The sequence below is a fragment of the Pristiophorus japonicus genome, chromosome 9 (assembly GCF_044704955.1).
Source record: "Pristiophorus japonicus isolate sPriJap1 chromosome 9, sPriJap1.hap1, whole genome shotgun sequence".
In the NCBI taxonomy this organism is placed as follows: domain Eukaryota; kingdom Metazoa; phylum Chordata; class Chondrichthyes; family Pristiophoridae; genus Pristiophorus; species Pristiophorus japonicus.
Window position 1 is genome coordinate 66,340,233 of NC_091985.1, and position 14,530 is coordinate 66,354,762.

At 42.5% G+C, this 14,530-nt stretch overlaps 1 protein-coding gene across 3 annotated transcripts in view; it reads left to right on the forward strand.

The window, feature by feature from the left end:
* LOC139272625 (TNF receptor-associated factor 5-like) overlaps nt 1-14,530 on the forward strand; it is a 111,002-nt gene that overhangs the window by 43,249 nt on the left and 53,223 nt on the right. The window contains exon 2 of one of the 3 annotated variants that reach the window (XM_070888702.1): nt 6,717-6,969. In XM_070888702.1, coding sequence (XP_070744803.1) covers nt 6,740-6,969 — 230 coding nt within the window. In that variant the 5' untranslated portion in view covers nt 6,717-6,739. Of the gene's footprint in view, nt 1-6,716; nt 6,970-9,083; nt 9,133-14,530 lie in introns of those variants that run through there. The other 2 variants (XM_070888704.1, XM_070888703.1) reach the window with 2 other exon arrangements.

Consider the following 14,530-nt stretch of genomic DNA (forward strand, 5'->3'; position numbering starts at 1 on the left):
TCATGTTTTGCTGTTGTCGAGTAACTAAACATGTCGAAGACCCATTCTTCAGTGCAAATTCACCATGCATTTCCACATGATAGTTACTTCATACGTAACAAATCATATCTGCACATTTACACTGGTATCTCAATATCCAATACAAGCCAACTTGGGCTTCCAAGTGATCTTATCAAAAGATTGTCTGGAGATTTTTGCTCAGCTTCCACTGCATATCTCGGGTAGTGGCCAGGTTATCAATGTAACTTTCTTAAATAGTTCATAGACAAGGGCAAAAATGTTTCCAAGAGAAAGTAATCAATTCACTATTCTTAACTACACTTTCCTGACTTTCACTAGAATGTTAGAAAAATTCCTATTTGGTGGTGTAATTTTCCTGTTTCTATCTTGCATCTTAAGTTGGCATCCCATTAATTACTATTCACATCCATGAGCTTTGGAGTAACCTAACTGTCCAAATTACAATATTAAAAGTTAAGATTTAAAAAAAAAAATTCTTTATAACCAACTTTATTGTGCCCGAGTCCATTTTATTATTTCAAACTTATCACAAATCCAAACAGCAGTATTGTCACAAAGACAGGTTTATCAATGTTCAATTTTATTTCCCCACAAACTTTTGCTCTTGATACATAGCAATTAGTAGGACCACCTAGATTGTTATCAACCAGTTTCTTTTAATGAAAAATTATCCTTTTAAACTTCAGTTAGATTTTCCCTTCTCAAGTGCTTGAAACAGCAACTCATATCAATTTATTTTTAACAATTCATCTTTATTAATTCCAATTTTAGAAACAAGCGATTGCCAAGCTTGATAGTTCACATGGTGTTTTAAACATTAGAGGCACAAGTGCTCGCAATTCATTTACAAGGTAATTTCTATATCTTATCTTGACTCCCCATCTTGAGCACTTTTTGTCTCTCATCAGAGAAAACAGCATTTTAGATTGTTTCTAAATTTGTTAGTATCATTTCTTTTAAAAAGGTTTCCAAACCCAAAATTTTCCAGTACAACCAAAATATTTAACATGGAGAATCACCTTCAATGTCTTAAAATTCCAATTCAAATACCGCCAATCTTTTTTTAAAATGTGAGAATCTCTTTTACGGAACTAGAAACTCACATAATTAAAAATAACCTGAATTTCACCGTGATCACAATGTAAGTCGGGTTTTTCACAATTTATAATTTCAAGAAAACTTTCAGTAACCAAATTAAGAAAGCAATGCTTTGTAACAATTCGAATTGATTTAAAATCAAACCACACACTTTAACCCTTTGTATGCTGTTAAGTTTGTTAATTAATCAGCTCTTCCCTCTCAACACAGAAAAAGACAGACTTTCACACAAACTGAAATTCCAGCATTTCTTTTAAGGTCCCTTTCAGTCAACAAATCTTATGTTTTATCTTTCTCAGCAAAAAAGCTGAAGTTTCCATATTGGTTTTATTTTCTTTCTTTTAAATTCTCAACTCAGCAACTTATTATCTAAATCCTTGTTTTTATCTTTCCTTTGCTGAGTTCTCAGACGGGTTAGCATGCACCTTATATCTTTGCTTCTCTTTATCTCCTGCTCTCTATGCTTCTCCTGTTTGTTTCTCAAGTCTCCACGCTTCGCACAGAAGTGGGTTGTGTAAGCCAGTTTCTATTTGGCTTCTTTAAGTTTAGTCTTTTTCTCATTCACTTGGGATATTATCTCATCCAAGCACTTGGAGTATCTACATCTGTTCTCTTGGACGACACCGATAACCTCCGAGAGACTGCTCATTATTTTATCTCTACAATGATTACCCGTTATTTTGTTTTTGGTTTCCGTGAAGAAACACACCCCCTTACGAGGTTTCTGACCCAATCACCCCACCTGGCACCTGATGACATTGTAGACCAAGTACACCTCCAACTCGTTTCTCCACAATAACCCTTTTTACAGTCCTGCCGTGGTCGCCAATTTGTTGGATGTGAGCAGCTCTCTGGCTTGCAGTCTATTTCTCTGCCTAGAGCTTCTGAAGTATGGGATCACTCAAAGAATGTTCAACCAGCTCAACTTCTGTTTCACTCTCCTCACACTGAGTACAACCATGAACAGGCTACTTTTATTCTCTTTTTAGGTGTGGGCCTGACATGGGATATTGACGAGACCTTTTAACCTACAGAAGTTTCCTCAAAACCTTAATATGTAATAAGGCTTCTAGTTCTTTGTCTCGATTCTTGAAACAAAGCCCGCCCTAAAGATGTCTTACGATTTTGGCCACATGTCATTCTTTGTTTATACTAACTCAGGGTTTCTTCCTGTGGGAATTGTTTCATCTCTCTCATCCCTATTTTCTCCTTTGATACCATGAGGCCAAACTAGAAAACTGCTCACTTCAGCATCATTATCTCCTTTATGAGGTAGCAACTTGTTTAAGTTAACTCTCACAACTTCCATCTACTCTAAGTCTTTCTATAACAAATTTTCTTAAAGATACATAAACAAGGTTGAAGTCTTAACTTATAAACAACAGATAATCACTTAGCAATAGGGAGATTATATGCAGTACAAAGAACTATGCCCTCCATAGGAAACCAGAACATTAACATTTCTAAGCATTTCTCTGATCCGAAGAGACTTTCCGTCTGCAATTTGAACATCAGAGTTTAAATGGCATTTTTCGTGTCACGGTTTCAACCACATAACCATATATATTTTAGACATCACTGATTTCTAATGCTGTTGATCTTTAGTATGGCTAATGAAACAGCTCTTTGTAATAGGGATTGTAAATTTTCAGTAGGTAGAGTTCATAAGAATATAAGAACATAAGAATTCGGAGCAGGAGTAGACCATTCAGTCCCTCGAGCCTGCTCCGCCATTCAATAAGATCATGGCTGATCTTCTACCTCAACTAATTTTTCCTGCACTATCCCCATATCCCTTGATTCCCTTAATATTCGAAACCCTATCGATCTCTGTCTTGAATATACTCAAAGACTGAGGCTCCACAGCCCTCTGGAGTAGAGAATTACGAAGATTCACCACCTTCATCTCAGTCTTAAATAACTAACCCCTTATTCTGAGACTGTGACTTCTGGTTCTAGACTCCCCAGCCCAGGGAAACATCTTCCCTGCATCTACCCTTTCAAGCCCTAAGAATTTTGTATGTTTCAATGAGATCACCTCTCATTTTTCTAAACTCTAGAGAATATAAGCCTAGTCTACGCAATCTCTCCTCCTAGGACAATCCCCCCATCCCAGGAATCAGTCTGGTGAACCTTTGTTGCACTCCCTCTATGGCAAGTATAATCTGGGTGCGGTCTCACCAGGGCCCTATATAATTGCAGTAAGACATCTTTACTCTTGTACTCAAATCCTCTTGTAAAAAAGGCCAGCAATAAAGTAGCAGCAATGAGCAGCTAGGGTGCCCAGGGGATTTAATGAGCATAAAAAGGACAATGTAAGTAATTATTAATGGTGTGCATATTTATTGTGAGGTATACCATAAAATTAAGTAGAATGCTAAAATGGACTCCAATGTGCTGAGATTTGGACCCTTGAATAGTTCTTTTAATTTGTGCCTTTTTTTGTCCCTTTAAGTTGTATCAATAGGGGGAAACCACAATGTGTTCAGCACTTACAATGCAAAAATGTAAAACGGAAGCACTGGAAAATACAGAACTGAAAAATATATTTGGCTATTGGCATGGATTCACCAGCTAAGGACGATTGTTCAAACCACCTCCTCTATCCCATTATAATTTCTTAGACCATTTGTTGTTCTGTATCAGAGCTACTGCTTTGAAATCAACAGAATTATTGAAAAAATAAAAAGCTCTAACCATTCTATGGTGTGTGTCTGCCATTAAACACAAAGTGGTTCTACTCCTGCCTCTTGAAGCTGTTGACTTCTTGTTAGCCTTTCAGTTGTCATGCTGGAGCCACTGGGGGAACACACCTCGTCGGAGCTAGGTAAGGAGAGAGACCACTTAAAACAGGCACTATGGGTTTGCATCAGAATTAGAATTAGGCATTTTAATTATAATCCTTTTTGACATTTTTTGTGCAGTGAGTGTTCCTGTAGTAGCTGGTGACCCTTCAATTATGGTTAACATGAAGATCAATGTTAGGTTTTGGGTGGATGCAGTTCATTTGAGGTTGTAAGGACTGGGAAAGATGTGGAACTTACTGTTAATGCAGGGGAGCAGGCATTGTACAGCTGAAGCATTCTTCAATGAGCTGCCAGTGAAATTAAGTCAGTGGAGCGGGAGCAGCTCTTGGGAAATTCCCGGCGAAGTGCGGCTACACTGGGAAATGTTCTCCTCCCTAACCCAGGACCAATGAAACCAATTGTAATGGCCCGACTGAGATCAATCAAACTCTGTACAGACTGTAGCTTCAACTAAGGACCTTGCTGATTTGTATGCCTTAGTTACTCACCGGATGAGTTTACTGAGCCATTAGGGGAATTCTGGTCAACATACGTCCGACCATTCTAGAAACATAGAAACATAGAAAATAGGTGCAGGAGTAGGCCATTCGGCCCTTCTAGCCTGCACCGCCATTCAATGAGTTCATGGCTGAACATGCAACTTCAGTACCCCCTTCCTGCTTTCTCGCCATACCCCTTGATCCCCCTAGTAGTAAGGACTTCATCTAACTCCTTTTTGAATATTTAGTGAATTGGCCTCAACAACTTTCTGTGGTAGAGAATTCCACAGGTTCACCACTCTCTGGGTGAAGAAATTCCTCCTCATCTCGGTCCTAAATGGCTTCCCCTTATCCTTAGACTGTGTCCCCTGGTTCTGGACTTCCCCAACATTGGGAACATTCTTCCTGCATCTAACCTGTCTAACCCCGTCAGAATTTTAAACGTTTCTATGAGGTCCCCTCTCATTCTTCTGAACTCCAGTGAATACAAGCCCAGTTGATCCAGTCTTTCTTGATAGGTCAGTCCCGCCATCCCGGGAATCAGTCTGGTGAACCTTTGCTGCACTCCCTCAATAGCAAGAATGTCCTTCCTCAGGTTAGGAGACCAAAACTGTACACAATACTCCAGGTGTGGCCTCACCAAGGCCCTGTACAATTGTAGCAACACCTCCCTGCCCTTGTACTCAAATCCCCTCGCTATGAAGGCCAACATGCCATTTGCTTTCTTAACCGCCTGCTGTACCTGCATGCCAACCCTCAATGACTGATGTACCATGACACCCAGGTCTCTTTGCACCTCCCCTTTTCCTAATCTGTCACCATTCAGATAATAGTCTGTCTCTCTGTTTTTACCACCAAAGTGGATAACCTCACATTTATCCACATTATACTTCATCTGCCATGCATTTGCCCACTCACCTAACCTATCCAAGTCGCTCTGCAGCCTCATAGCATCCTCCTCGTAGCTCACACTGCCACCCAACTTAGTGTCATCCGCAAATTTGGAGATACTACATTTAATCCCCTCGTCTAAATCATTAATGTACAGTGTAAACAGCTGGGGCCCCAGCACAGAACCTTGCGGTACCCCACTAGTCACTGCCTGCCATTCTGAAAAGTCCCCATTTACTCCTACTCTTTGCTTCCTGTCGGACAACCAGTTCTCAATCCATGTCAGCACACTACCCCCAATCCCATGTGCTTTAACTTTGCACATTAATCTCTTGTGTGGGACCTTGTCGAAAGCCTTCTGAAAGTCCAAATATACCACATCAACTGGTTCTCCCTTGTCCACTCTACTGGAAACATCCTCAAAAAATTCCAGAAGATTTGTCAAGCAAGATTTCCCTTTCACAAATCCATGCTGACTTGGACCTATCATATTACCTCTTTCCAAATGCACTGCTATGACATCCTTAATAATTGATTCCATCATTTTACCCACTACCGATGTCAGGCTGACCGGTCTGTAATTCCCTGTTTTCTCTCTCCCTCCTTTTTTAAAAGTGGGGTTACATTGGCTACCCTCCACTCCATAGGAACTGATCCAGAGTCAATGGAATGTTGGAAAATGACTGTCAATGCATCCACTATTTCCAAGGCCACCTCCTTAAATACTCTGGGATGCAGTCCATCAGGCCCTGGGGATTTATCGGCCTTCAATCCCATCAATTTCCCCAACACAATTTCCCGACTAATAAGGATTTCCCTCAGTTCCTCCTCCTTACTAGACCCTCCGACCCCTTTTATATCCGGAAGGTTGTTTGTGTCCTCCTCAGTGAATACCGAACCAAAGTACTTGTTCAATTGGTCTGCCATTTCTTTGTTCCCCGTTATGACTTCCCCTGATTCTGACTGCAGGGGACCTACGTTTGTCTTTACTAACCTTTTTCTCTTTACATATCTATAGAAACTTTTGCAATCCGTCTTAATGTTCCCTGCAAGTTTCTTCTCGTACTCCATTTTCCCTGCCCTAATCAAACCCTTTGTCCTCCTCTGCTGAGTTCTAAATTTCTCCCAGTCCCCTTTCTGGAGATTTATCCCCGTGGTCTGTAAATAGTAAATCTGAAATTGAAGAACAAAAATTCTCATGATATAAGTATAGAAGTATAAATAGAGGCTCCTCGATGGGGTGGTGTTAAATGCCATATTTATTCTCTGCCATAATTAATACCTCTAGTTCATGAGAATAAAAACAGCATTTTATATGAATACCATCAAGAAACCTCCAATTGCATAACTCAACAGTTGGTTAATCAAATACAGGTTGTGTTTAACTTCAACTAACAATAACTTTTTAAACAATCTTTAGATTTGTCGAGCAACAAAACTCTGATGGCCTCCGAAGAAAACCCAGGTGTTAGATTTAGTGTGTTCGTTCGTCAAGAAAGTTCCAGCACATCACTCTCTTTAGGATTTGACCCTTATCAGGCTGGATTAAATCTTCAGTTTGTTGAACCATTAGAAGATAGGTACAAATGTGTCACTTGTTCATTCGTTCTTTGCAATCCTTACCAGACTGGATGTGGACACCGATTTTGTGAAAATTGCATTGCGGAATTAATGTAAGTATTAATTTTTATTATTCACTTTCAAAGTTGTTAAATCTTAATTTGCACATTGCTAGTGCAATTGGAGCTGCAATTAACCTGATTTCATGTACATATTTACTTAAATAAACAATTATAACCATCTGTTAAATTGAATTGTCCCTCACGTATTTGGCTTGTAGTCAGCACGGTACTGCTTTTCATTTAGAGAGGAGGGGATGTCTTCCGATCCCCCATTTTTTTCATTCTGGTCTCTTTAGGGCTTGCAGTGTAAATGGTAAGCAGGTCTCCACCAATGCTGCTGTTAAATTGGTCATTAAGAGGCATGCGAGAATGACCGGATGTCTCTTCCTCCCAATTATACTCCCCCCTACCCTGCTGCTAGAATCGCCTGGCCTCTGTTTTGCATTACGTCAAGTAACCTGATTGAGATTTGCAACTCAGCAGAGTAGCAGAATGGAACTGGAATTCCATTGTGTTTTGGTGCTACGATGTAGTCACCTACAGAAGAAAGAGGAAGGAGATGGTGAGCGATGAAATCCATTCACGTTTATTCACAAAGGAAATTTGGTGATTAGTGAAGATTTCTGACTTTGGATGACAGAGCTAATTATTTTACACTTTTTAAATAGGATTCAGAAAGCTGAACCAAACTAGAAAATCTGTTCAACTTCAGTTTACAAATGCTTCGAAATTCAGCCAAGGTGTAGTAAAATTCTAGTAGCAAACCCAAAGCGATTTCTCAGCCTTCACGGTGGCCCAAATATCCTTACATTCCATTGCTTTAGTTGAGAAATCAGTCAATGTTTTAGTACAGAATGTGAATTTCTCATTTCATTATCAGTGCTGTAAAAAAAACACTACATTGATGTCAGAAGCAGCACAAAGTATTCTCAGATGAGTGCATTCACTTTAGAAGATCAAATCCAAACCACAAGTCCTTGAATCAACAAGTTCCAGAACTATTCCCCAAAATGATCTCCAATGAGATTGAAAAAGAATCTTTACTCTGTTAAACTTACACTAATATGAAATAAAAACTTTCAGGGAAAAATTGGGTAGGGGGCAGTCGTGAGACGCGAGACTTTGCGCCAAACGTGAGATTTTGTACCAGGCACAGAATTCTTGCCTCTCATGAGAAATCGGGGTTACCATCCCCGAAAGAAAGTGGAGCGCAAAATAACATGCTCCACTTCCTTTCTGGGGCGGTAGCGGGGCGGACGCGTAGGGAGCGAGGTGCGGTGCTATGCACAGGGCCACGTAGCGCTGTCATGTAGAGCTGTCGCGTAGGAGGGGCTCTTCCCTTAAAGAGAAGGGCCCAAGCTGTATACTGTGCAACAACGAAAGGGTTCTACCTGGACCACCTGGAGCAGTGGTGCCATGCCAACAATCCGGCACTCAAGCAGAGTGCTGGACTGATCGATTGCGGCACGGACCCCACGTTCAAAGTGCCAACGGGGCACACCAAAAAATCAGAGGAGTTTTTTTTAAAAGCACACCTCTCCTTTAACTTGCGCCCCGTGAGCGTCCGGCCGCCCTGTACGCATCCCCTGGAGCTATTGCTGTCATCGCCCAGCCCAGCTTCACGAGGCAATACCCAATTTCGGGTCCGGGGCACTAATGGGGTGCTGCGCACGGTGATGACGTCATCATTGCCAGCGGAGCGGGGCGCTACGGGTTACCACTGCCACTAACCTCCTGCCGAATTTAGCGGGAGTCGTTAGTGGTGCCTCGCCCAGTCAAAAAGTCATTTGTGCTCTGTTAGCGCCCCCAGGAGACACTAACGGGAGACACAATTGTCCTGAATTTCTAGGCCTTTACCTCTTACCAGGCTCCATGAGGGATATTAACTGAAGTTATACTCTTAAATTAGAAATATAAGTATAGGCCTTTATTTTTTCCTGAATTCAGGTTAAAAAATCAGGTGAAATCAGTAAGTAGATACTTGTTTTTTTTCAAGAATTAAACAATGTTGGTAATTAGAAAAAATTGTTTGAAATTATCAAAATACTTTTGGAATGAACAAATACAATACTGTAACATGCTAAAGGTTGTTGGTGTGCATCATTATTTGCATCTTCAGCACTTGTCCCATGGAACTTCATTGAACGGTCTGTATGTGACACAGGGCCTGAAGATGCACAATACCTGGATACCGATTGCTGCTATGCAGAGAAGGTGAAGAGGTGCCTGAGCCAAACATGTACAGCACTTGTTTGCTTCACACAAGAACTGTAGCAGTAGTTGATGTTTTTGGGGTTTTATTAGCTTTAATCCTAAATTTGTAATTTATTTTTCAGCTAATTACCAGGTTTAATTGGGTCCAGCACTGAAAATCAGAAGTTTATATTTAAATATATTCTTGTGTCTGTGGCCTCAACAGACTCATGTCCCAGTTCTCTGGTTGCTTTAGTGTATTTACTGTTAAAAAGAGCCAATTAGATCGTAAAGAAAAAAAAAGTAATCTCCCTTTCAGCCATAATTACAGTTTGTAGCTTCATTGTCCACAGCAAATCCAGGCAACGTAGAAAAATGGAGATAAGTTCTAATGCAGCCTGTCGCCTCATTCCCTCAAATCCTTCTATTTTCCCAATCATCTTGCCACCAGCACTGCCTCGACCATAAGGACCCCCATTCACCAGGCCTCCTCTCACTCATTCACTCGGCCTGCTCTTAATAGACCTTGCCATATCACAAACTGCATCTCTGCTTCTTAGCCCTACAAAGTTTTGGTGCAGGTAATTCACGGATATATATTTTATTATTTTGTTCCTTCCTCCAACGTAAGACATTGGTGCTGAAATTGAGCCCCGACCCAAACTACCAGATTGTAAAGTTTTTCTCCAGCCCAGTCCATGGAGCGGAAATACCAGAGAAATTCAGGACTTTGAAATGTTTTATGTCTTGGGGCGGTGCTCCAATCGGATGCGAGGTGGAAGTGCCCTTGTAGCAAGTCTGCCGCTTCGACCAGTCATCAGCACCGTGCTGATGATGTCATTGTGCGGACGCGTCACAACGTCTCTCCCCTTTAGTTAAAGGGGAGGGTCACTGCGAGCTCTGCATACTTTAAGTTAGGTCCACTGGGCCACCAGTGAGGGTTTCGGCCAGGCTGCGTGTTGGTGGCTCCGGCCGAACCTGGGGGCATAATTGTCAGGCCGACCTGGCAGTCAGCCGATCCAAAATGCTAACATGGCGGCCGCAGCAGAGCGCCCTCCCCTTTAAGGGTAGCCATGCTACAGAGTGTGTACCGACAGCCAAAGCTGTTGGGGCACCGACCTGTGGCAGGACTGCTCCCGTGGGGCAATTTTGGAAAGGTGTAATTTCGCGAGGGGGTCCCCGCCAGTCAGAAAGGAGTCAGCACGTGCAGTGGGAAAGCAGGCAGAGCGGCCCCGGATACTGCACCAAACCTGATGTCGGTCGATTTAGAAAATGGCGGCCCCTCTGCGGAGAGTCGGCCACCATTCCGCGCTGCCCCGTGGCCGCCGCTTTCAGGGGGCCAGAGGCCTTATCAAGGGGGCAATTTCTGCCCCATTGTCTCAAACAAAATTCTTTATGTGCACCCGGTCAGTGACATAATAATCATGCTGACATCAAGCTCTCATTGTTATGTTACTTATGTGTCAGCTGTGACTCAGTGGGTAGCACACTCCCCTCTGAGTCAGAAGGTTGTGGGTTCAAGTCCCACTCCAGGAACTTGAGCACATAAATCTAGGCTGACACTCCAGTGTGTGCTGAGGGAGTGCTGCCCTGTCAGAGGTGCTGTCTTTCGGATGAGACGTTAAACCGAGGCCCCGTCTGCCCTCTCAGGTGGACGTAAAGGATCCCTTGGCACTATTTCAAAGAAGAGCAGGGGAGTTACCTGGCCAATATTTATCCCTCAATCAACATAACAAAATCAGATTACCTGGTCATTATCACATTGCTGTTTGTAGAGTATACTGTACGCATATTGGCTGCCACATTTCCCACATTACAACAGTGACCACACTCCAAAAGTACTTCATTGGCTGTAAAGCGGTTTGAGACATCCATATAGAAACATACAAAATAGGTGCAGGGGTAGGCCAGTCGGCCCTTCGAGCCTGCACCACCATTCAATAAGATCATTGCTGATCATTCACCTCAGTACCCCTTTCCTGCTTTCTCTCCATACCCCTTGATCCCTTTAGCCATAAGGGCCATATCTAACTCCCCCTTGAATATATCCAATGAACTGGCATCAACAACTCTCTGTGCTGTGGGGAATTCCACAGGTTAACAACTCTCTGAGTGAAGAAGTTTCTCCTCATCTTGGTTTTAAATGGCTTACCACTTATCCATAGACTGTGTCCCCTGGTTCTGGACTTCCCCAACATCGGGAACATTCTTCCTGCATCTAACCTGTCCAGTCCCGTCAGAATTTTATATGTTTCTATGAAATCCCCTCTCAACCTTCTAAACTCCAGTGAATACAGGCCCAGACGATCCAGTCTCTCCTCATATGTCAGTCCTGCCATCCCGGGAATCAGTCTGGTGAACCTTCGCTGCACTCCCTCAATAGCAAGAACATCCTTCCTCAGATTAGGAGACCAAAACTGAACACAATATTCCAGGTGAGACCTCACTAAGACCCTGTACAACTACAGTAAGACCTCCCTGCTCCTATACTCAAATCCCCTGCTATAAAAGCCAACATACCATTTGCCTTCTTCACTGCCTGCTGTACCTGCATGCCAACTTTCAATGACAGATGTACCATGACACCCAGGTCTCGTTGCATCTCCCCTTTTCCTAATCTGCCGCCATTCAGATAATATTCTGCCTTCGTGCTTTTGCCCCCAAAGTGGATAACGTCACATTTTTCCACCATATACGGCATGTGCCATGCATTTTCCCACTCACTTAACATGTCCATGTCACCCTGCAGCCTCTTAGCGTCCTCCTCACAGCTCACACCGCCACCTAGCTTAGTGTCATCTGCAAACTTGGAGATATTACACTCAATTCCTTCATCTAAATCATTAATGTACATTGTAAATAGCTGGGGTCTCAACACTGAGCCCTGCGGCACCCCTGCCTGCCATTCTGAAAAGGATCCGTTTATCCTGACTCTGCTTCCTGTCTGCCAACGAGTTCTCTATCCATGTCAGTCCATTACCCCCAGTACCATGTGCTTTAATTTTGCACACCAATCTCTTGTGTGGGACCTTGTCAAAAGCCTTTTGAAAGTCCAAATACACCACATCCACTGGTTCTCCCTTGTCCACTCTACTAGTTACATCCTCAAAAAATTCCAGAAGATTTGTCAAGTATGATTTCCCTTTCATAAATCCATGTTGACTTGGACCGATCCTATCACTGCTTTCCGAATGCGCTGCTATTTAATCTTTAATAATTGATTCCAACATTTTCCCTACTATTGATGTCAGGCTAACTGGTCTATAATTACCCGTTTTCTCTCTCCCTCCTTTTTTAAATAGTGGTGTTACATTAGCTACTCTCCAGTCCATATGAACTGATCCAGAGTCGATAGACTGTTGGAAAATGATCACCAATGTATCCACTATTTCTAGAGCCACTTCCTTAAGTACTCTGGGATGCAGACTATCAGGCCCCGGGGATTTATTGGCCTTCAATCCCATCAATTTCCCTAACACAATTTCCCGCTTAATAGAATTTCCTTCAGTTCCTCCTCACTAGACCCTTGGGCCCCTATTATTTCAGGAAGGTTATTTATGTCTTCCTTCATGAAGACAGAACCAAAGTATTTGTTCAACTGGTCTGCCATTTCTTTGTTCTCCGTTATAAATTCACCTGAATCTGACTGCAAGGGACCTACGTTTGTCATCATTAATCTTTTTCTCTTCACATATCCATAGAAGCTTTTGCAGTCAGTTTTTATGTTCCCGGCAAGCTTCCTCTCATACTCTATTTTTCCCCTCCTAACTAAACTCTTTGTCCTCCTCTGCTGAATTCTAAATTTCTCCCAGTCCTCAGGTTTCCTGCTTTTTCTGGCCAATTTATATGCCTCTTCCTTGGTTTAACACTATCCTTAATTTTCCTTGTTAGCCACGGTTGAGCCACCTTCCCTGTTTTATTTTTACTCCAGACAGGGATGTACAATTGTTGAAGTTCATCCGTGTGATCTTTAAATATTTGCCATTGCCTCTCCACCATCAACCCTTTAATTATCATTTGCCAGTTTATTCTAGCCAATTCACGTCTCATACCATCGAAGTTACCTTTCCTCAAGTTCTGTACCTTAGTCTCTGAATTAACTGTGTCACTCTCCATCTTAATAAAGAATTCTATCATATTATGATCCATCTTCCCCAAGGGGTCTCGCACAACAAGATTGCTAATTAGTCCTTTCTCATTACACATCACCCAGTCTAGAATGGCCAGCCCTCTAGTTGGTTCCTCGACATATTGGTCTAGAAAACCATCTCTATTACACTCCAGGAAATCCTCCTCCACCATATTGCTACAGTTTGGTTAGCCCAATCTATATGTAGATTAAAGTCGCCCATGATAACTGCTGTACTTTTATTGCACACATCCCTAATTTTTTGTGTGATGCTGTCCCCAACCTCACTACTGCTGTTTGGTGGTCTGTACACAACTCCCACTCGCGTTTCCTGCCCTTTGGTATTCCGCAGCTCCACCTATAGAGATTCCCTAGCTAATGACCTTCCTTACTATTGCGTTAATTTCCTCTTTAACCAGCAACGCTACACCACCTCCTTTTTGTTTCTGTCTATCCTTCCTGAATGATGAGTTCCCAGCCTTGGTCACCCTGGAGCCATGTCTCCGTGATGCCAATTATATCATTCACTAATTGCTGCTTGTGCAGTTAATTCGTCCACCTTATTATGACTACTCCTCGCCTTGAGGCACAGAGCCTTCAGGCTTGTCTTTTTAACACACTTTGCCCTGTTAGAATTTTGCTGTAATGTGATCCTTTTTGATTTTTGCCTTGGGTTTCTCTGCCCTCCACTTTTACTTTTCTTCTTTCTATCTTTTGCTTCTGCCCCCTTTCTACTTCCCTCTGTCTGCCTGCATAGGTTTCGCATCCCCCTGCCATATTAGTTTAACCCCTCCCAACAGTACTAGTAAACAGTCCCCCTAGGACATTGGTTCTGGTCCTGCCCAGGTGCAGACCATCCGGTTTGCACTGGTCCCACTTCCCCCAGAACCGGTTCCAATGTCCCAGGAATTTGAATCCCTCCCTTCTGCACCACTCCTCAAGCCACGTATTCATCTGAGCTATTCTTCGATTCCTACTCTCACTATCATGGTAGCAATCTTGAGATTACTACCTTTTGAGGTCCTACTTTTTAATTTAACTCCTAGCTCCCTAAATTCAGCTTGTAGGACCTCATTCCATTTTTTACCTATATCGTTGGTACCTATATGTACCACAACAACTGGCTGTTCATCCTCCCCCTCCAAAATGTCCTGCAGCCGCTCCAAGACATCTTTGACCCTTGCACCAGGGAGGCAACATACCATCCTGGAGTCTCAATTGCAGCCGCAGAAACGTCTGTCTATTCCCCTTACAATAGAATCCCCTACCACTATAGCTCTCCCACTCTTT